The sequence below is a fragment of the Muscardinus avellanarius genome (genome assembly GCF_963383645.1).
Source record: "Muscardinus avellanarius genome assembly, chromosome: 2".
NCBI lineage: Eukaryota > Metazoa > Chordata > Mammalia > Rodentia > Gliridae > Muscardinus > Muscardinus avellanarius.
In genome coordinates this window covers 123,079,176-123,102,254 of record NC_137787.1, presented here as the reverse complement: position 1 = coordinate 123,102,254, position 23,079 = coordinate 123,079,176, and the positions used below count along the sequence as shown (strand labels likewise).

The following is a 23,079-nucleotide window of genomic DNA, read 5'->3' as shown; positions in this document are numbered from 1 at the left end:
TCTGTCAGAACACTTGATCTAATAACCAGTGGGCCTCTGTGCTTATTGGCCGGCTGTTTTCTCTCTAGAAACCACTTAACTCTTGGGCCACTTCAGCCTACCAGATTATAGGCTATATTTTACAGTATTCGGGCCTCTGGTAATCTCTAACATGTAAGACATTAAATAAGCTAGGGGCAGCTGGTTGCGGTGGCACACACCTGTAATCCCAGCCCTTGAGAGGTTGAGACAGGAGGATCGCAGGCTTGAGGCCAGCCTCAGCAACTTAGCAAGACACTGTTTCAAAATAAAAAGGGCTAGGGTGTAGCTCAAAGGTAGAATGCCTCATGGTTCAGTCCCCAGCACTACACGTGTGTGCATGCACGTGCACACACACACGCACACGCCTGGAGGCATGTTTCAGATCTGATTTTCAGTGTTTCCATGGCATTCTGAATGATCAAGTACTCCAGACTTGTTCTGAAGTGAATCTCTTGAGTGTCAGCAATTTATAAATAATTTAAAAATCTAATTAGAGACATTTCTTTTTAATTTTGAAATATTAATATGAAAAACTGACTAAAAACATAGAGTAATTGATTTCATGAACTTGTGGATATTTCCTGTAGTTCTTTTCTTTGTATAATAATTACATATTGTTACTTAAGAGTAACAATTCTTTACTACTGTGACATATGCAACATATTTGTCTTTGTGCTTACTAAAAAATGATAGTTTATTCAGTATGTTACTATGTATTGAACCCTGAGGACATTCTACCTCTGAGCTACATCTCCAGCCATATTTTTTATTCTTTATTTAGAATCAGGGTCTCACTAAATTATAGAGTGCCTCACTAAGTAGCTGAGGCTGGCTTTTGAACCTTCAATCCTCCTGTCTCAGCCTCCCAAGGGCTGGGATTACAAAAGTGCACCATCACATCTGGCTTTATTTAATGTTTCGAAAGAGGGTCTCTCGAGATTGTTAAGAAACTCAGGAAGTTCCAGAGGCTGGTCTCAAAGCCTGTGATATTTCAGTATCAGCCTCCCAAGTCCTAGAATTACAGGTCTCTGCCACCACGCCCAGCTAGTTTGTTCAGTTTTGATAGGTTTCTTTAAACTCTTTTCTAGCTAAAATATGGCTTAGTGTTTTTATGATATTTAGGTAAACTTATTTAACACATGCAGTGTTCTTGCTTACTAAAAATAGCGTATTCAGTTTTGATGGGTTCCTTTAAGCTCCTTTCTAGCTAAAATATAGCTTATTTAATGTTTTATGACATTTTGGTAAATTAAAAGATAAAAATGATTGATTTTAACTATCTAACATTTTATATTTTAGCTAAATGCAATGGCCAACAGAGCAGCTGGAAAAGGTTATGAAAATGAAGACAACTATTCTAATATTAGATTTCAGTTTGTTGGAATAGAAAATATTCATGTTATGAGGTCCAGCCTTCAGAAACTATTAGAAGGTAAGATTACTTTTGCTAGACAACTTTGTCCAGTAGAAATATAAGGCTAGTCTACATGTAATATAAAATTTCTATTAATCACACTTAAAAAATAAAAAGAAACAAATGGAGTTAGTTTTAATAATATACTTAATATATGAATATAATATATTAAATATAAAATAGATAATGAAGTTTTAGAAATCAAGTGTCTGTTTTATCTTATAACACTTCTTAGAATTGCCACATTTCAAGTCTTCAATTGGCACATCTGAATTGTAGCTAATGTGTTAGTACAATTCTAATGGTTTTGCAAAAATTTGTATTAGACATTATTGAGTAATCAGTGTAGTAAAGGTTAGTCTATGATAATGTCCCATTTAAATATTAAGATCTTTCCAGCTACAATGTGGAATGGAAAAATTAAAATATAAGACTAGTTCTAGTTAAACATTTGTCCTACAGATTCTTAAAAGGTTTCTTAAGCACAAGAGATAACAGAAAAATGTATCCTAAACCCATTTTTAAGCTTCTAAAGTGTCTTTACTTAAGGAATTTATTCTATTTATTTTATCTTTTTTTTTCTTCTCACTTGGAAAGATCATGAAAAAGACTAGTGGAAACTCTAACCCCATTCTGATTGACAATTTTCCCCTCTTTTTTAGTCAATGGTACCAAAGGACTTTCTGTCAATGATTTCTACTCTGGTTTGGAGAGCTCGGGATGGCTTCGCCATATCAAAGCTGTTATGGATGCTGCAATCTTCTTAGCTAAAGTAATGATCTCTCATACTTGTTTTTAGGCTTGATAATGGTTATGGAGGAATAGATTTCTCCTGTGGGTTACTAGTATGTACTCTGGTCAGATGACTCATATTAGTTACCTCTTGAATGACGTTCACTTTAATTTGAACTTTAAGAACCATGTAGCTCTTAATGTAGAGACTCAAAAGAATTTCCCAAATATTTTGAAGCAACGTTTTTTCTTTATTTTTTGTTTTGTTGTTGTTTTAATTTTGCTGTTTTAACATTATTATTATAGGTATAGCTCTTCTACTTCTACTCCAGTGTCTACTAGCACAGTTTTCAAGTAAACACTGATTTGTATAAAACATGTTCTGCCAGAACCTGAGCATGTGATCTTTCTTTTCAGGCAATAATAGTTGAAAACGCAAGTGTATTAGTACATTGTTCTGACGGATGGGATAGAACTTCCCAGGTTTGTTCCCTGGGTTCACTTTTATTGGATTCCTACTACAGGACCATCAAAGGATTCATGGTAAGGATTCATTCAGTTAGTGGCTCTCAAAGAGGAGAGATTCTGACCCTCAGGGAATATTGGGCAATGTCAGAAGACAGTTTTGCTCTAAAGGCAGTAATTGAGTGTAAATGTGTGGACTTGTTATTGTAGCTTCTATTCTCTTCCATTGGTCTGTGTGTCTCTTTTTGTGCCAGTATCATGCTGTTTTTATTACTATATCTCTGTAGTATAATTTGAAGTCAAGTATCGTCAAGCCTCCTTCATGATTCTTTTTTTTTTTTTCTTGTCGTATTGGGGATTGAACCCAGAGGCATTCTACTGCCAAGCTAGACCCTCAGGCCTATTTTATTTTTCATTTTGAAACAGGTACTCACCAAGTTGCAGAGTGCCTCACTGAGTTGCTGTGGCTGGCTGTAAACCTGCAATCCTCCTGTCTCAGCCTCTCAGTTACTGGGATTATAGGTCACCATGCCTAGCTCTGTGTGGTTCTTACTGCTAAGATTTGCTTTGGCTATTCTGGGATTTTTGTTTTTCCATATGAATTTTAGGACTGATTTTTCTAGCCCCGTGAAGAATAACATTGGTATTTTAATAGGGAATACATTGACTCTGTAGATCACTTTTGGTAATATGGCCATTTTAATATTTATTTTGCCTATCTAAGAGCATGAGAGATCTTTCCATCTTTTAACATCTTCAATTTCTTTCTTTAGTGTTTTATAATTTTCTTTTTTTTTAAATATTTTATTGGTGCACTGTATTCATACATCATAGTGGGATACAAAAAAACTTTTGTAGGCATACATGCACACATCGCCCAGTCAGCCCCTACCCGATCCCCACCCCATTCCCTACCCATCCCTCCTTCCCATGCTTGGCTTAGTGGTTGACATCTAGTATTATAGCAATTTATCTAAAATTAAAAATGATAATCTCACATAACAGTTTCATTTGTCTGATACCAAGCTTTTGATAACTTAAAGATAACATTTCAGTATTTCTTTTTGCTTTCTTTCTTACCAGAGAATATTTTTTTCTTTTTTTTTTTTTTTAGGTGAAACTATCATATATTTATATATTTATTTTTCAGAAAAAATCTATACTAATATGGAATATGGACTCTAGATACCCAAAACGATTTTGAAAAAGAACAAAGCTAGAAGATGTATATTTTCTAATTTCAAACCATATAAAGTTACAATAATTGAAACAGTATAGTACTGTTCTAAAGCAGATATATAAACCATTGGAGTTAAATAAAAGCCTAGAGATACATTCTTCCATATATTGTCAAGTTATTTTTGACAAGGTTTCCACGAACATTTGGTGGAGGAAATACTAATCTTTTAACTAAATATTGTTGAAAAATAATAATTACATGAAAAAGAATAAAATTGGACCCTTACCTAATCCCATATACAAATATTAACTCAAAATAGATAAAAGACCTAAATATAAATCTTAAGACTAAAAGCTTTTAGAAGAAAATCTGGGTCATAAAACCTCACAACATTGAAATTGGCAGTGATTTCTTGGATATGATTTCAATGGCACAGGCAACAGAAGGGTATACAAACTCCCTAACAAATAAAATATTGTATATCCAAAGACAATGTAAACAGAGTTAAAAGTTACTGATAGAATGGGATAAAATATTTCCAAATGCTATATCTGAAGGTATATTAATATTCCCAACTAGAAATCCTAAAAATTAACAATAAAAGCAAACAATACAATTTAGAGATAGGTATAAGACTAACATAAATAATGAGTCTCCACAGATAACCAATCTTAGTTGTCTGTTGGATGGAAAATCTTGTTTCTCTGGTTCTGGTGTGTGTTACCCATTTTTTCCTTGTAGTTAATAATCTCTTTGAGTATTTTCTCTAGTGCTGGTTTTGAAGACATAAATTCCTTCAGTTTCTGTTTGTCATGGAAGCTTCTTATTTCTCCATCTAATTTGATAGAAAGTTTTGCTGGGTAGGAAATTTTTGGCTGGAAGTTGTTTTCTTTCAGAGTTTGGAATATGTTACTCCAAGCCCTTCTGGCTCTCATGACTTGGTTTGGGAAGTCTGGATTGATTCTAATTGGTTTGCCTCTGAATGTCACTTGACCCTTTGTTTTTGTTGCCTTTAAGATTCTCTGCTTGGCTTCCACATTGGTCATTTTGACAATTATGTGGCGTGAGGATCCTCTTCTCCGATCCTGTCTAAAGGGAGTTCTACAAGTTTCCTGGACCTGTATATTGACCTCTTGCTCTATGTTTGGAAAATTTTCTGCTATTCCTTAAAGAGATTGTTGATCCCTTTGGTTTCACCTTCTTTTCCCTCCTCTATTCCAATTATTCTTAGGTTAGCTCTCTTAAAATGGGCCCATATTTCTTCAATGTCAGATTCCCGCTGTCGGATATTTTTTTCTAGATTAGCAACTATGCGTTCATTTTTGGATTGATCATCTTCTAAGAGCGAGATTCTATTCTCCATGTGGTGTAATCGGTTGTTTGTACTTTGAATTGAGGCCTTTACTTCATTAATTGCATCCTTTATCTCTTTTTGGCTCTCTCTGAGTTCTTTTCGAAGCACCTCTATTATTTCTACAGTTATTTTCCTGATTTGATCTTCTATAAATCTCTGAATTTCTGTTTTACCGGGTTCTGATGTTGTGGGATTGTGGGCATTCATTGCTCTATTGTTATTCCTCTTTCCCATGATTTTGGAAGTTTGTGCCTTCTCTGGGTTCTTCCCTTGGGTCACTACGACTCCACTGAAGGTCCTCTGGATCTCGAGTCTGTGGTATCTCAGTCCCCACTACTCCTTTACTGGGTTGTATCTCAAAGTCTCAGACCCAGGGAGTCAATCAAGGCTGCTTTAGACTATGGGGGGTGCCAGGTTGCGCGTTCTCCTATGGTGTGATATCTCTGCCACCGCCACTCCCTCACAGGGTCAAGTCTCTGGGAGTCAGTACTGGGATTTCTCCTCTGGGGCCCGCAATTTGACTCACTATTGTTCAATATGCAGATGGAGCTGTTGTGGACTCGGTGAATTCGCTGCTGCTGCCACTGCCGCCGGTGGCAATATGGCGCTGCTGCCACGCCCTCGGCCGTGAGGCTGGCGTATTTCTTCTCTGTTTTTGAACTCTGCTCTGAGTCCCTGCAGCGTGTGCTGAGCCCAGCCACTGGGAGCTTTAGATGCTCCCTGCGCCGAAAAATCTGCCAAATCCCGCCGGGCTCTTTCGCAGTGGCTCACCTCCGCTCGCTGTCTGGGCTCTTCCGCAGCGGCTCACCTCGGCTTGCTGTCTGGGCTCTTCCACAGCGGCTCACTTCGGCTCGCTGTCCGCCGCTCCTCTCTGGAGCCTGGTGGGCTGCTGAGTGCGTTGGTCTGTAGCCATAGCCCTTCAGTGAGCTCGCCGCTGCCGCCGGCAGTAAGGCGCTGCTGCTGCGTCCTCAGCCGTGAGGCCGGCGTATCTCCTCTGTGGCTCTGAGCTCTGTTATGAGACCCCCTCCTCTCTGGGGCTGGTGATTTTTTTTTTCCCCCCTCTGGTGATGGTGTTTTCTGGCTATGAAAGGCGCTGATTTTGTGGTAATAGAGATTGGTTGTTAGCGGGGCTCTTAAGCCCCGCTTTTCTCGGTCGCCATCTTCCCAGAAGTCCCTCTTATTTCTTTTATGATCCAATCCTCAATTTAAAAGTGCATCATTTGGTCTCTGTGTATTTATGTAATTCTTTTAGTTCTTCCTGCTGTTGATTTCTACATTTCATTATGATACGAAATGATGTAAGGAATTACACTTTTTGAATTTGCTTGTACTTGCTTTGTCACCAAGAATATGATTCATTTTGGAAAAGCTTCTATGAGCTTCTGATAAGAATGTGTATTCATGCTGTTGTTGAGTGGAATATTCTCTATATGTCTATTAAATCTACTTGGCTTATGGTGTTTTTAAAGTCTGAGCAATATTTACTGATCTTTTGTCTGGAAGATTGATTTAGTGGTATGAGAGGTATGTTGAAGTTGAAGTCTCTCAATATTGTGTTGAAGTCTGAGTCTAATGTCACAAAGAGTTTGGTTTATAAAAGTGGGTGTACTGACATTTAGGGCATAAATGTTTGCTATCATTAAATCTTCTTGTTGGATTGTTCCTGTTATCAGTAAGACATTGCTAGTCTATGCCGTTTTATTGGGGAATTTAGACTATTAACATTCAGTGTTATTGAGAGGTTGTTTCTTTTTCCAGGTCTGGAGATGGAACTCAGAGGCATTCAACCTCTGAGCTACACCCCCTGCCCTATTTTTATTCTTTATTTTGAAACAGGGTCTCACGAAGTCATGGAGGGCCTCACTAAATAGCTGAGGCTATCAGCGAACCATGATCTTCCAGTCTCAGCCTCTCACATGCTGGTATTACAAGTGTGTGCCACCACGCCCAGTGAGAGATAATTTCTATTTTCTTTCATTTTGAATTATATTTTCTGTTTGATACAGTATTTATCCTTCACTTAGTTGCTCATCTGGTGGAATTCATTCCTTCTGTGGTTCTGGTAGTTTTTTCTTGTTTCTCCTTTGTGTTTTAAGTATTTTCTCTACTGCTGGCTTGGTTATAAATTCTTTTAGTTCTTATTTGTTTGAAAAGTCTTTATTTCTCTGTCAATTTTGAAAGATATCTTTGCTGGATATAGCAGTGTTGGTTGGAAGTTCTTTTAGAGTTTGAATCATAGCATCATAGCAGGCCATCTGGCTTTCATGATTGGGGTTGAAAAGTCTAGAGTGATTCTTACTGTTTTGTCCTTGAATGTCACCCGTCCTTTGGTTCTCAGTGCATTTAAGATCTCCTTGACTTCCATTTTAGTCATTTTTGTTTTATGTGATGTGAAGTTTTTCTTTGATCTTGTCCTTATTGGGATTTTTAATGTTCATCTCATTTTTCATATTTGGGAAATTTTCTGATTCCTGTTCATGAGATTTTTAATCCCTTGATTTGTACTTCGAGAACTTTTTCAATGTCTATTGGTAAGTTTGGTCATTTCATATTATTCCATATTTCTTGAATATTCTGGTCATGTTGTTATTGTTTTTTCTATATTGTTGACTGTGTAGTCAGTTTTGAATGAGCCACCTTCCAAAAGAGAAACTCTTTTCCCTGTGGTCTAGTCTTCTGGTGATAGTTTCTATTGAGGGCTTTATTTCATTTATTGTCTCTTTCATTTTATTCAGGGCCACTTTTTGTTCTTATTTAGGGCTTCAGTTTTTTTTTTTTTTATTGATGTGTTCTTTCATATTCAATATATTTTTCTCTGTATTTCTCAGGTCTTTGAATTTATCAATAATCAAAATTCTGAATTGTCTTTCTGGCCTTTTCTGCAGCTCTGTATTGGTGATCTCTATTGTTGTGGACTTGTGGGAGTTTATTTTTTCCTTGTTGATCTTCATTCTTATGTGTTCAGGATTCCTAAGTTTATATCTCTTTGTGTTGGCATCTTCTTCTTCTTTGTGTGGTAGTCCTATATATTGTCATTGTCCCTTGAACCTGTAATCTTTCTGTCTCAAGTACTAAGATCTCAGGCATACACCACCACAAGTGGCTCCTTTCTATTTTTATTTTTTTATTTTGAGACAGGTTACCTGGGCTGGCCTGAAAATTTGAGTTCTTTTACCTCAGTCTTTTAAGCGCTGGGATTATACTGCCATGCCCACCTAGAAATAAGAAAACAATGCCTTACTTGCATTGAGAGTATAAGATAAGGAAAAAATATATATGTATGTGTATGTATGTATATATATACATATATGTGCTTTTTTGGCATGTTTTGCTTTAATTTTTTGCCAGTCATCCAAATCAAATAATGTAATTAATGGCTAGAGACAATGAGAACTTCCCTGGCCACAGCAACAATGTGAATTACAATGTTGTCCCTTTAAGGTGACTGCAGGTGATGCATGAGGAATGGAAGTCAGGGTGAGTATCAGAGTGGGGTCCTGGGTGGAGAGGAATGTGTAGGGTGAGGGCTTGAGGAAGAGAAGGCTAAAATTGGACTTACCTCTTTGGGCATCAAGAGCAGTAAAGAGCTTTAATAAAAGGAAACTTGTACAGTACCTGATTACATCTACTTTTTTGTATTTATTTTTATAGAAATGCAAAGATTTGTTTTAAATTAAGGAAAGATAGAAGACAAAAACAGCTACACTCACACAGGTGATGGGGTCCCCAAAAGAGAGTAACCTTAAAAGCTACACCCCTAGCTTTTTTATTTATTTGAAGCAGGGTCTCATTAAGTTGCTGAGGCTCTCACTAAGTTGCTGAGACTGTCTTTGAACTTGCAACAATTATCCTGTCTCAGCCTCTCAAGTTCTGGGATTACAGGTGTGCCCCACCACACCTGGTGTAGATCTGATTTTTATATTTATTTTAGTTTATTTTATTTTTGTGGTACTGGAGATTGAATCCAGGAGCATTCTACCTCTGAGCTACATTCCCGCCCTTTTTTTGGGGGGTGGGGGGTGGTACTGGGGATGGAACCCAGGGGCCTTTTCTACCTCCAGACTATACTCCCAGACCTATTTTATTATTTATTTGGAAACAGGGTTGCTGAGAGCCTCACTAAGTAGCTGAGGCTGGCTTCGAACCTGTGCAATCCTCCTGTCTCAGCCTCCCAAGCACTGGGATTATAAGCGTGCGCCACCACGCCAGGCTCCCAGCCCTTTTTTGTTGTTGTTTTGGGACAGAGTCCCGCTAGGTTGCTGGGGGTATTACTACATTACTGAGGTTAGCCTTGAACCTGTGATCTTCCTGTCTCAATCTCCCCTGTACTGGGATTACAGACATGTACCACCTCACCCAGCTAATGTTAAGAATTAGAATCAGAATCAGTCATGGATTGAGTGTGGGATAGAGAAGAGGCCCTCCTGTCTTTAGGAGAATTTCCAGGTGTCTGAGTTGGTTTCCAGAGGGACTTGTATTCCTCTCTTACTCTTCACCTAGCAAAACAGAGGGAAAGATTTCATGAGAATGATACTGAGTTAAGACAGACCTGGATGTATAGAAGCTGGCAGACGGCCCATAAAAATCTTTGGCCAGAGATCATGTGCTCAAGGTCATACAGGTGTAAAAGTAGCAAGGGCAGAGATTGAACAAATATGGACTCCAGAAACTGACTCCTTGCTCATTTTGAAATATATGGCCGCCGGGCGTGGTGGCGCACGCTTGTAATCCCCGCGCTTGGGAGGCAGAGACAGGAGGATCGCGCAGGTTCGAAGCCAGCCGCGCGCGCTGGCTTAGGAGACCCTGTTTCCAAAAATGAAAATGTAAAAATAGGTCTGGGAGTGTAGCCCGGAGGTAGAAGGGCTTCCAGGAACCCCAGGACCACACACACACACACACACACACACACACACACACACACAAAAGAAATATATGGCCTTTTGCTGTAGTCAAATACACTTCAGACAAAATTAGAAAAGCTGAAAGTAGTAGTTTTGATGCAGAAAATAATTTGCTTAGTGTTAAAATAATTTTCAGGCATTTGATAACTAAGAAAATATGTGTAGAATAGACTGAAAACATTAGATGCAAAAAAAAAAGAGAAACCAAATACTTCAAATAATGATACATCCATATTCTAAGGTAGCACTACCAATCTCACTAACATGTATGGGGAGGAACATGGAGGGACATACACCAAGATCTGTGTACATGCACATTTGTACTACTTTGAATATCACTATGAGCTGTAATTATAATGAACCAACAAAATATTTAAAGAATTAGACTCCTGTTACTTTAGTGTAGTTGGTAAGTAAAAAACCCATGACAGAAAACCAATAAAGATCAATTATTTCAAGATGGTAGATACCAGCATTTGGATTTTAATAGAAACTACCATTCCCTTTGGTCTATTTTTGTTTATTTTTTCTCTAAAACTGTTTCACATAAGTAACATACTGGTAAGCCAAAAAAGGTTTAAAATGCTACCCCCATCTGTTACCCAGAATTTAGCATATTTAGCATCTTATTTTATAGTTTTGTAGCTTTTATATAATTTTAGTGTAATACTCCTTTATAACATGCAATTTTTACTTAAAATGTAATAAATACAACTTAAAATAATTTGTCATGGGACCACTTTTTTAAATGTATTTTCACTCTTTAACTCCACCTCTTATCTAGATTCTGGCTATATTTTATCTCTTCTTGTTGTAGTTCTATTTGCAACCATAAATCAAAAACATATATGCTGTTTTTAATCTAATAGAATTTAGTCTGTTCCAAAAAATGTTGAAAATAGTTGTAAAGTGGATTTTACTTTTTCTCATTCAGGTTTTAATAGAAAAAGATTGGATCTCATTTGGACATAAATTTTCAGAGAGGTAAGTGGCAGTTACATCTTTACAGCTTTTTTATATTATTTTATTTTACTTTATTTTTATTTATTTATTTATTTTCCGTGGTACTGGGGTGGAACCCAGAGGCTTTTCTACCTCCAGGCTATACTCCCAGACCTATCTTATACTTTATTTGGAAACAGGGTCTCACTAAGTTGCTGAGAGCCTCACTCAGTAGCCGAGGCTGGCCACAACCTATGATGCTCCTGTGTCAGCCTCCCAAGTACTGGTATTACAAGTGTGTGTCACCATGCCTGGCTCAGCAAAGGTTTTTATTTTTTATTATATTTATTTTTTGTAGTACTGAGGGTGGAACCCAGAGGCTTTCTGCCTCTGGGCTATACTTCCAGCCCTATTTTAAATTTTATTTGGAAACAGGGCCTCACTACGTTGCTGAGAGTCGCACTAAGTAGCTGAGGCTGGCTTCAAACTTGTGCGATCCTCCTGTCTCAGCCTCCCAAGCGCAGGGATTACAAGCGTGCGCCACCATGCCCGGCCTATCTTTACAGCTTTTTTTTTTTTTTTTTTTTTTTTTTTGTGGTACTGGGGTTCCTGGAAGCCCTTCTACTTCCGGGCTACACTCCCAGACTTATTTTTACATTTTTATTTGGAAACAGGGTCTCCTAAGCCAGCACGCGCGGCTGGCTTCGAACCTGTGCAATCCTCCTGTCTCTGCCTCTCAAGCGCGGGGATTACAAGCGTGCGCCACCACGCCCGACTCTTTACAGCTTTTGTAAAATGAGAGTATCACACTGTTTCTGTTCTCATGACCTCACGTCTGGTGAGAGATGAGCATAGTCTGGTTTTATACTGTGTTATACATGAAAATCAATTTAATTTTTATCAATTCTCTATTAATTTTTCTCTTCCCTATTAATTTTTCTCTATTTGTTAATATTCATTCCTCCTTATTACTTTTCCTTTTTGGCTGGATTTCAGTATTTAGAAAGTGACAGGTCCTTTAAAAGTATGGTTATATACCTCATAGATATAAATGGCTTTAATAAAACGTGATAGTTTCTATGCTGAAGTTACAGTGCTTAGGACTTTTGTATGTATGTGTGATAACACTTTTATAGTATACTTTATTCAAAGGCATTTTTCAAAGCTTCTGCTTTCTGGGGGCGGGGTAGGTGCGGCCATTTGGATGGTGACCCAAAGGAAGTCTCCCCCGTGTTCACTCAGTTCTTGGAATGTGTATGGCATTTGACCGAGCAGTTCCCACAAGCCTTTGAATTCAATGAAGCATTTCTTCTTCAGATCCATGAACACATTCATTCATGCCAATTTGGAAACTTCCTTGGAAATTGTCAGAAGGAAAGAGAAGAACTCAAGTAAGATGATTTGATGAAAAAGGGATCTTTTCCCCCCAACATAGCCAGTCATACAGCCAAGTCATGATTAATAAGATATCTTAAGCCGGGCATGGTGGCGCACACTTGTAATCCCAGCCTTTGGGAGGCTAAGACAGGAGGATCGCGGTTCCTGGCCAGCCTCACCTACTTAGTGAGGCCCTTTGCAACTCAGTGAGAACCTGTTTCAAAATAAAGAATAATTTTTAAAAAACCAACAGGGCTGGGGGTGTAGCTTGGAGATTGAATGTCTTTGGGTTCCATCCCCAGTACAGAAAAAAAAAACCCAAAAAACTAATAGTAATAACAATATGAACTAGAACTGAATTTTATTATAAAGACTTTTAATCATCTGCATTTCCGAAGTTATGTACAGTATCCCCCACCCATTGTAAAAATACATTTTTTAATGTATTTTGAAGTGTAATACACATACAGGAAAGTACATGTAGCCTAAGTGTGCAGCTTGGTAAATGTTGCCAGATTCACACATCTATGTAAGCAGCACCCTGCCCCACCACAGGGAAGTAAATGCTTCCCTCTGCTCCTTTTCAGTTTACATTATGTAAACATTAAGTATATTTTAGAACAGAGAAATTTTGACATTTTTATTCCCAAAAAGCCTTGGTCACTAGGTTTAACGTGTAGTAAAAGATTGAGCTGTTGGTTTGTGTGTAGGTAGGTTGGAGCCCAGTAGTTCTACTTATATTTCTAAACAGACAGCTCTTTGGGGAAAAAATAAGTCTACCTATGTTGGCTGCATTGTGTCTGTCCCTGAGTGGGGCTTCACATAAGCTCCAGGACACTGTACTTGAACTTAGCTCGCCTGGTCTTTTCCCCCAGTCTTTGAGGGTGGGCAGTTTGGGTTAAGTTTTGATGCAGGGAAGATCTAGCACAAAACTGTGAAAGATCTTCGGCACATTTCTAGGTTTGGCTTCTCAAGTTTATATTTCTTATAGCAGCAATGAAGAGCAGTTCTAGATTCTTGAGGATCTGAATGATACAAACAGAAGCTAAACCTGGTAGTAGTTTGAAGACATCCACATGCTTTCACTCCCAAGTAGAGTCGACGACAGTAGAGTTACCTGAGAGTATGTGATATTTTAGAAGATGTCTAAAGCCAATAACAAATGAGTAGGCAGAAATGAACAAATCAAAGAACACTGGGACTCTAGCTCTGTGCTACCCCCATTCACAATAGTCAATCATAAAATGAAGCAGGTAACTTTTCTTGCAGTGCAAAGCTATTTTAGGAAAAACTGTTCTCCTCAATTAGTAACAAACATTCTAAAAATGGGAATATGAAAATAACAGTGGATATTTCCTAGTAGTCTTTCTCTAAGAACATGCCTGTTGTTCATTTTAGGGGTCACAGAAAATTAGAAGCTTGTCCACTTTTTGCTCTGGATCCTACTGTGTACCAATGTCTATTTAGTCGGTACCCCATACTTATTCTACCCTTTACCCACCTACTCTTGCATTTGCAGTGTAACTGGCTTTCAACTCTTGCGTTAAGTCCTAATCTACCTAATTCCCTTTTTTGGACCAACTTGTGCTTAAATATGCCTGTGCTATCAGCCACCACAGCCCAGATATGAGGTTCAGAGAACAAGGCCAAACAGAGTGCTCCACTGGTGCCTTGATTTGTGTGTATGTTTGTAGGGAAACAGAAATCAGGTTTTTAAATTGTGCGAGTTGAGAAGAAGTTTTTAAAATGTATGGTTGTAAGAAACAATGGTATTCCTGTGTTGTGTTCAAGAGACGTGGCCTTATTAATGACATAATTATGAATGAAAAAGGAGAAAAGAGAGAAAGCAGTTCAGAGATAAGAGGCTAGACTGAATAGCATAAAAAATCTTAAATGTACTGTGAAAGTAATTGCATGATTTATAAAAATGAATAATAGAAGTAATACTTGTGTCTGTAGGAAAGATTATATTTTTCTTATTACATTAAGGTTGAAGGAGAAAACTTACTCCCTGTGGCCATTTCTTTTGGATGACCAAAAGAAGTACTTCAATCCTCTCTACAGTTCCCAATCTCAGAGATTTACCGTTTTGGAGCCAAATACAGTATCTTTCAATTTTAAGTAAGTTGACATCATTGGAGTATTTGTATTTGTTTTTTCTCTAAAACAGTTTTTTTTTTTTAATTCTCAAGCTATTTTTTTAAGTGTACTTACCTATGGAGTACAGCATGATCACTTGCATGTGTAAGGGTCAGGTTGAGGTAGTGAGTTAGCACTTGCTTGTCTTTAAACAATGTCTTAAATTTTTTATTAACATGTAGTAACTGTATGTGAGGTACAGTGTGATATTTCAGAACCTATAATCAGTTTGTACTGGTTAGATCAGGGTATTTAGTGTTTCTATCTCCTTATCATGACTTCTGTTTGGAGCCTTCAAGCTCCTCTCTTCTAGTTACTCATAAAATACATAATAACTTACTGTAAATGGTTATCATCTTACTTTGCTGTATAACATTAGGGCTTATTACTTCTGTCTAACTCTGTTTTGGTAAAAATGTTCTTATTTTGTCATGAAGGCTTTGGAGAAACATGTACCACCAGTTTGATCGAACGCTACATCCTCGGCAGTCCTTATTCAATACAATAATGAACATGAATGAGCAAAACGAACAGTTAGAGAAAGAGATTCAAGAGCTAGAATCTGTAAGTGTTCTGAACTATCTAACGTAATAATATACTTGGAATATTAAATAGTTCAATACTATATTTTTGTGTGTGTGTGGGGGGGGTCTGGGGATGGAACCCAGGGGCATTTGAGCTCCGAGCTACACACCTGCCCTATTTTTTATTCTTTATTTTGAAACCAGGTCTCGCCGAGTTGCAGAGGGCCTCACTAAGTAGCTGAGGCTGTCCGAGAACCACGATCCTACGGTCTCAGCCTCCTGAATGCTGGGATTACAGGCATGCGCCACCGCACCCGGCTTTCAATACTGTATTTAAATTGTTTTCACTTTAAATTATTTTCACTTTACATTGTTTTGTTTTGTTTTTTGGTGGTACTGAGGTTCCTGGAAACCCTTCTACCTCCAGGCTACACTCCCAGACCCATTTTATACTTTTTATTTGGAAACAGGGTCTCTTAAGCCAGTGAGGCTGGCTTCAAACCTGCATGATCCTCCTGTCTCCACCTCCCAAGCACAGGGATTACAAGCCTGTACCACCACACCCGGCTTTACATTGATTTTTATTGTGACAAATGAAGCTGAAAACTTTTCATGTATATCACTCATGTGGTTTTTTGTTTCTGTGAATAGACTGTTCATTCTGTTGCTCCTTTACCTTTTTCTTACTGCTTTGTAAGAGTTTTTTATATATAAGACACTAATTCTCTGTTAGTAGTATTACAAATAGCTATGTCTAGCTGGGTGTGGTGGCTCATGCTCGTAATCCCAGTACTTGGGAGGGTGAGACAGGAGAATCCCAGGTTTGCAGCCAGCCTCAGCTACTTAGGCCTTCTGCAACTTAGTGAGACCCTGTTTCAAAATAAAATATAGGGCTAGGGTGGAGCTCAGAGGTAGAATGCCCCTGGGTTCAATCCTCAGTACCACAAAAGAGAAAAAAAAACAAACAAAAAAACAACAAGCATTAAGAGAGAGCCTAGGCCCCGGGCGTGGTGGCACACACTTGTAATCCCAGCATTCAGGAGGCGGAGCCTGAAGGATCATGGTTCTCAAACTGTCTCAGCTGCTTGGTGAGGCCCTTCGCAACTCAGTTGAGACCCTTTTTCAAAAATAAAAAGACTAGCCGGGCGTGGTGGCGCACGCTTGTAATCCCCGCGCTTGGGAGGCAGAGGCAGGAGGATCATGATGCAGGTTCGAAGCCAGCCGTGCTGGCATAAGAGACCCTGTTTCCAAATAAAAATGTAAAAATAGGTCTGGGAGTGTAGCCCGGAGGTAGAAGGGCTTCCAGGAACCCCAGTACCACCAAAAAATAAATAAATAAATAAAAATAAATAAATAAAATAAAGACTAAAAACTAGTGCTGGAAGTGTAGCTCAGAGGTACAGTGCCCCCTGGGTTCCTTCCCCAGTACCACGGAGAGAGGGGAGGGAGAGAGAGGAGAGAGGAAGAACGCACCTAGCCAGTATGGTGACACACACCTGTGATCCTAGTACATGGGAGGCTGAGATAGGATTGCAGCTTCGAGACCAGCCTTAGCAACTTGGTGAGGCTCTTAGCAACCTTACAAGATCCTGTTTCCAAATAAGAAATGAAACATGGCTGGAGGTGTAGCTTGTAGGTAAAATGTCCCTGGGTCAAATCCCTAGCACCACTAGATAGATAGGTAGCCTGCTTACAGAATGGGAGAAAATCTTTGTCAGCTATTCTTTAAAATCCATAAGATATAAAGAACTCAAAAGACTCATAAAAAAAAAAAGGAAAGTAACCCAATGAATAAAGGGGCAAATGAACTAAAAATAGACATTTCTCAAAAGAAATGCAGGTGATCAACAAATACATGAAAAAAAATGTTCAACATCTTTTTTTCTTTTTTTCTTTTTTTTGTGGTACTGGGGATCATGGTAACCTTTCTACCTCCGGGCTACACTCCTAGACCTATTTTATATTTTTATTTTGAAACAGGGTCTCTTAAGCCAGAGAGGCTGGCTTTGAACCTGCATGATCCTCCTGTCTCTGCCTCCCAAGCGCGGGGATTACAAGCGTGCTCCACCACATCTGGCTCAACATCTTTTAACAGAGAAACACAAATCAAAACCATGGGACATGGTGGCTTATGCCTATAATCCCCATACTTGAGAGGCTAAGACAGGAGGATTGCAGGGCCAAGGCTACATTCAGCAAGTTAGCCAGGCTCTCAGCAACTTAACAAGACCTTTTTTCCAAAGTAAAAAAAAAAAGTGCTAATTTGCAGGAAAATAGATGGAACTGGAGAACATTGTGTTAAGCAAAGTAAGCTATACTCTTAGTGTCAAGAGCATATGTGTTGGAGACTTCCGGGAAGATGGCGACAGAGAAAAGCGGGGCTTACGAGCCCTGCTAACAACCAATCTCTAATACCACAAAATCAGTGCCTTTCATAGCCAGAAAACTGCATCAGCAGAATAACAAAAAATGTAATTTCAAGGGACAGAGAAAAAGAGGGCTGGAAAAACAAGACACCAGAAACCAGACCGTAGTGCTGCAGCTGGAGCCGCAGCGTGAAGCGGCGGGCGCCATTTTCCCTTGCAGCACCAGGCTCCAGAGAGGAAGGGAACTCATAATGGAGCTCAGAGCCACATAGGAGATACACCGGCCCAACGCACGATGACGTGGCAGCGGTGAACTCACCGGACGGCACCAGACCAACGCACTCAACAGCCCACCAGGCTCCAGAGAGGAGCGGTGGACAGCAAGCTGAGGTGAGCCACTGCAGATCAGCCGGGAGGAATTCGGCAGATTTCTTGGCGTAGGGAGCATCTAAAGCTCCCAGTGGCTGGGCTCAGCACACCCTTCAGGGACTCAGAGCGGAGCTCAAAACCAGAGAAGAAATACGCCAGCCTCATGGCCGAGGGCATGGCAACGGCGCCATATTACTACCGGCAGTAGCAGCAGCGAATTCACCGAGTACTCTACAACTCCATCAGTGTACTCAACAACAGTGAGTCAAATTGCGGCCCCTAGAGGAGAAATCCCAGTACTGCACTCCCAGGGACTTGACCCAGTGGGCGTGTAGCGATGGCAAAGATATCACACCATAGGAAAACGCCCAATCTGGCACGCCCCCATGGTCTAAAGCAGCCTCGATTGACTCCCAGGGTCTGAGACTCTGCGATACAACCTAGTAAAGGAGTAGTGGGGACTGAGATACCACAGACTCGAGATCCAGAGGACCTTCAGTGGAGTCGTAGTGACCCAAGGGAAGAACCCAGAGAAGGCACAAACTTCCAAAATCATGGGAAAGAAGAATAACAATGGAACAATGAATGCCCACAACCCCACAACATCAGAACCTGATAAAACAGAAATTCAGAGATTTCTAGAAGATCAAAAAAGGAAAATAACTGTAGAAATAATAGAGGTGTTTCGAAAAGAATTCAGAGAGAGCCAAAGAGAGATAAAGGATGCAATTAATGAAGTAAAGGCCTCAATTCAAAGTACAAACAACCGATTACACCACATGGAGAATAGAATCTCGCTCCTAGAAGATGATCATTCACAAAATGAACACATAGTTTCTAATTTAGAAAAAAAAATCCAACAGCAGGAATCTGACATTGGAGAAATATGGGCCCATTTTAAGAGAGCTAACCTAAGAATAATTGGAATAGAGGAGAGAAAAGAAGGTGAAACCAAAGGGATTAACAATCTTTTCAAGGAAGTAATAGCAGAAAATTTTCCAGACGTAGAGCAAGAGGTCGATACACAGGTCCAGGAAACTTATAGCACTCCCTTTAGACAGGATCGGAGAAGAGGATCCCCACACCACATAATTGTCAAAATGACCAATGTGAAAGCCAAGCAGAGAATCTTAAAGGCAACAAAAACAAAGGGTCAAGTGACATTCAGAGGCAAACCAATTAGAATCACTCCAGACTTCCCAAACCAAGTCATGAGAGCCAGAAGGGCTTGGAGTAACATATTCCAAACTCTGAAAGAAAACAACTTCCAGCCAAAAATTTCCTACCCAGCAAAACTTTCTATCAAATTAGATGGAGAAATAAGAAGCTTCCATGACAAACAGAAACTGAAGGAATTTCTGTCTTCAAAACCAGCGCTAGAGAAAATACTCAAAGAGATTATTAACTACAAAGAAAAAATGGGTAACACACACCAGAACCAGAGAAACAAGATTTTCCATCCAACAAACAACTAAGATTGGTTATCTGTGGAGACTCATTATTTATGTTAGTCTTTTACCTATCTCTAAAGGGTATTGTTTGCCTTTATTGTTGTTAATTTTTAGGATGTCTAGTTGGAATATTAATATACCTTCAAATATAGCATTTGGAAATTTTTTATCCCATTCTATCAGTAACTTTTAACTCTGTTTACATTGTCTTTGGATATACAATATTATTTGTATAAATATACAATAAATACAATTTAAATAAATACAATTTATTTGTTAGGGAGTTTGTTTACCCTTTTGTTGCCTGTGCCATTGAAATCATATCCAAGAAATCACTGCCAATTTCAATGTTGTGAGGTTTTATGACCCAGATTTTCTTCTAAAAGTTTATAGTATTAAGATACATATTTAGGTCTTTTATCTATTTTGAGTTAATATTTGTATATGTGTTAGGGAAGGATCCAATTTTATTCTTTTTTATGTAATTATTATTTTTCAACAATATTTAGTTAAAAGATTAGTATTTCCTCCACCAAATGTTCGTGGAAACCTTGTCAAAAATAACTTGACAATATAGGGAAGAATTTAGCTCTAGGCTTTTATTTAACTCCAATGGTTTATATATCTGCTTTAGAACAGTACTATACTGTTTCAATTATTGTAGCTTTATATGGTTTGAAATCAGAAAATATACATCTTCTAGCTTTGTTTTCGAGATTGTTTTGGGTATTTAGAGTCCATATTCCATATCAGGATAGATTTTTTCTTAAAAATAAATAAATAAATGTAAGATAGTTTCACCTAAAAAAAGAAAAAGAAAAAAAATATTCTCTGGTAAGAAAGAAAGCAAAAAGAAATAATGAAATGTTATCTTTAAGTCATCAAAAGCTTGGTGTCAGATAAATGAAACTGTTATGTGAGATTATCATCATTAATACTGGATAAATTGCTATAAAACTAGATGTCAACCACTAAGCCAAGCATGGGATGGAGTGATGGGGAGGGAACAGGGTGGGGATCTGGTAGGGGCTGACTGGGTGATGTGTGCATTTATTTCTACAAAAGTTTTTTCTTTATACCATTATGATGTATGAATACATTGCACCAATAAAAAATAAATTTAAAAAATAAATTAAAAATTTTAAAAAAGAGCATATATGCTTTTCTCATATATGAAAGCTAGAGGGAGAAAAAGGAAAAAGGATCTCATGAAAATAGAAGTGAGACCAGTAGAGTAGCGGAAGTATTGGGGCAGGGAGATGTACTGGGGAACAAAATGGAGCAAATTCTTATAGGCTTGTATAAATGTGCCACAGTGAACCCTACTGTTATGTGTAATTATAAGGCACCAATTAAACTCACAAAACAGATCTGTCCAAACTACTCATATTTTTCACTGTATTTATGGTATGGTTTATATATAGAGATGTTTTGAATTTGAATTTCTTATTAGTCAAATTGATCAATCTTTTATATTTTGTTTTATGTGTGTCTTAAATAATCCCTCTCCACCCTAAGACTTTCCTATATTTCTTTGCCATCATGTATAACCAAAAGGATCAGTAAGTATGTGCATTTTTTAAAAGTCCTAGACAGTTGCCCAGCAAGACTGTTTTGGCTGGCTCTCAGGCAGATGTCCATTGTCATCTCTCAGATGAGGAAGTAGAGACCCCTCGAGTACACTGTGGAGTGTACAGTAAAGAGAGGCAAGCCCAAGATGTGGGGAGTGCAGATCACCTGGAGATTAGTCCAAGGCTTTGGAGAGCATGGTACTCTGCCAGAGGATACTTTTGTGTTAAAACAAAACACACACACACACACACACACACACACACACACACACACACACACACAAAGCTCTACTGTGTTCTAAAGCATAAAAAAAAAACCCAGGAGGACCCTGTAAGAAAGCTCTTCATAGTTCATAGGACCTTTAACTAATCAAGTTTGTGATGTTATATAGGTGTAGTTTCAAGGTGAGTGTCTTATTTTTATGAGTAACATGTCCTTCTCAAATGTGAAAGCCTAGTGATCTTCTACAGTAAAGTCTGGGTGGACTGTTTATTTAATAAATATAAAATAAAAACTAAACCCGGCATGGTAGTACGTACCTATAATCCCAGTACTTGGGGGGCTGAGACAGGAGGATCACAGGTTCAAGACCAGTTTCAGCAACGTAGTGAGAGCCTCAGTAACTTGATAAGACCCTGTTTTAAAATAAATATTAGATGGGCTGGGGATATAGCTCAGGGGTAGATAAGTACTGGGTTCAATCCCTAGTGCCAAAACCCCCCACAAAAAAAAACAGGAAAGAAACAAAGCCCTAAGCATTTTCCTCCTCAAAAGTTGTAAATAGAATTTTTAATCATGTCATATGAACAGATGCTTTGAAATTTAATTTTCTATCAGACATAAGGAGATCTCTTTCATCTAAAATATATTGCCCATGTGATATGTGCAGTTAGTAATTTTTTCAAAATTTTATTTGTTCTAGAAAATTAAACAACTTAAAAACAAGCAAACAGATGGTGTCCTCACCAAGGAATTGTTACATTCTATTCATCCGGAATCACCTACCCTGAAAACCTCCCTGTGTCTTAAAGAACAGACTCTGCTGCCCGTGAGTGATGCGCTTCGAACTATAGAGGGCAGCAGCCCAGCAGATAACCGCTACAGTGACTATGCAGAAGAGTTCTCCAAGTCAGAACCTGGCATGGTCAGCCTGGAGTACGGCGTGGCAAGAATGACTTGTTAGGCTCTTCCGGTGTTTTCTGGACTGACTGTAGTACAAATGGTGAGGGCAGTCTGTGCCCTTGAACAGAAGGGATTTGTTTAATAATGGTCTTGGGTGTAATAGGAAGCGAGTAGTTGAAGAAAGGATGTAACTGCTGTTCTGAGGGAAATTAGTCAGTTTAGCTGCATTTCTGGCAAGGAATGACATTCAGTTCTGTAAGAAAAGAGTGGTATTTGGTGGATTTACTCAAAACACAATTTGCACTGTACACTTGCTGGGTTGGCATTTCTGTATGATTTAGATGTTGCTTACTGCCAAACATGAATAGCTTTCCTTAAGTATAATTTAACTTTGAGAAAACAAAACTTAACAAAGCGATCCCTTAATAATTGACATGGCTTGTACTTTCAATTATGTAACTGTAAACTATGAATATTTACATATTCTGCCTTTTAGTTTAATATTGAAGTGCCATGAAAAATATTTCTAAAAGAGCCTTAAAATAAATTTTCAGTTTATTCTTTACCCTCAAGTTGGGTAGCCTAGAACAAAATGTTTTGTTTTTCTTTTGACCGGCCTTGTTTTGTTAATAAAGAATTGCACTTCTCTGTGCGGGGGTCATGTGCTACAGTACTCCTGGTAAACAGTTAAGAAACACCCTGTTTAGTTTATGTTTAGCTGGCCCTACTTTCATATTCAGCATAATGAAACAAAGTTTTATGTAGATTGTAATTTGTTTAGTGCTACATTTGATGATATTTACAGGTCAGATTATTGATTTCTTGAGTATGTAAAAACACATTTGATTGTCTTTTGTATATGGATTATTTCACTCTGTTAATTCTTATTTTGTGGTTGGCTTTAATCCTTTGATAACTATGAAAGTTTAAAGAGCTAAAGCTCTAAAACTGTTCTCATAAGAAACAAATAGCACATATATATTTTTTCAGACTGCCTTATGTCCCAGTGAGTTACAATTTCTGGAATATTTTACTTTCAGTGTACCCCAAAACTTTTGGGTAAATAAAAAGGGAATTGCAGATAGTTTAGATTTTGCTTGGTTGCATGAATTTTAGAGCAATCATTTTTATGTGAAACATTTCGTTTTCC

At 38.3% G+C, this 23,079-nt stretch overlaps 1 protein-coding gene across 3 annotated transcripts in view; it reads left to right on the top strand.

Moving 5' to 3' along the window:
* MTMR6 (myotubularin related protein 6) overlaps window positions 1–21,990 on the top strand; it is a gene marked incomplete at both ends in the record, with an annotated part of 32,331 nt that extends 10,341 nt beyond the window's left edge. For 2 of the 3 annotated variants that reach the window (XM_080689790.1, XM_080689789.1), the window contains 8 exons: window positions 1,321–1,453; window positions 2,098–2,207; window positions 2,585–2,710; window positions 11,002–11,051; window positions 12,200–12,400; window positions 14,376–14,507; window positions 14,963–15,089; window positions 21,730–21,990. In XM_080689790.1, coding sequence (XP_080545916.1) covers window positions 1,321–1,453; window positions 2,098–2,207; window positions 2,585–2,710; window positions 11,002–11,051; window positions 12,200–12,400; window positions 14,376–14,507; window positions 14,963–15,089; window positions 21,730–21,990 — 1,140 coding nt within the window. The remainder of the gene's footprint in view (window positions 1–1,320; window positions 1,454–2,097; window positions 2,208–2,584; window positions 2,711–11,001; window positions 11,052–12,199; window positions 12,401–14,375; window positions 14,508–14,962; window positions 15,090–21,729) is intronic. The other variant, XM_080689791.1, reaches the window with a different exon arrangement.
* Window positions 21,991–23,079: the final 1,089 nt, after the last annotated feature.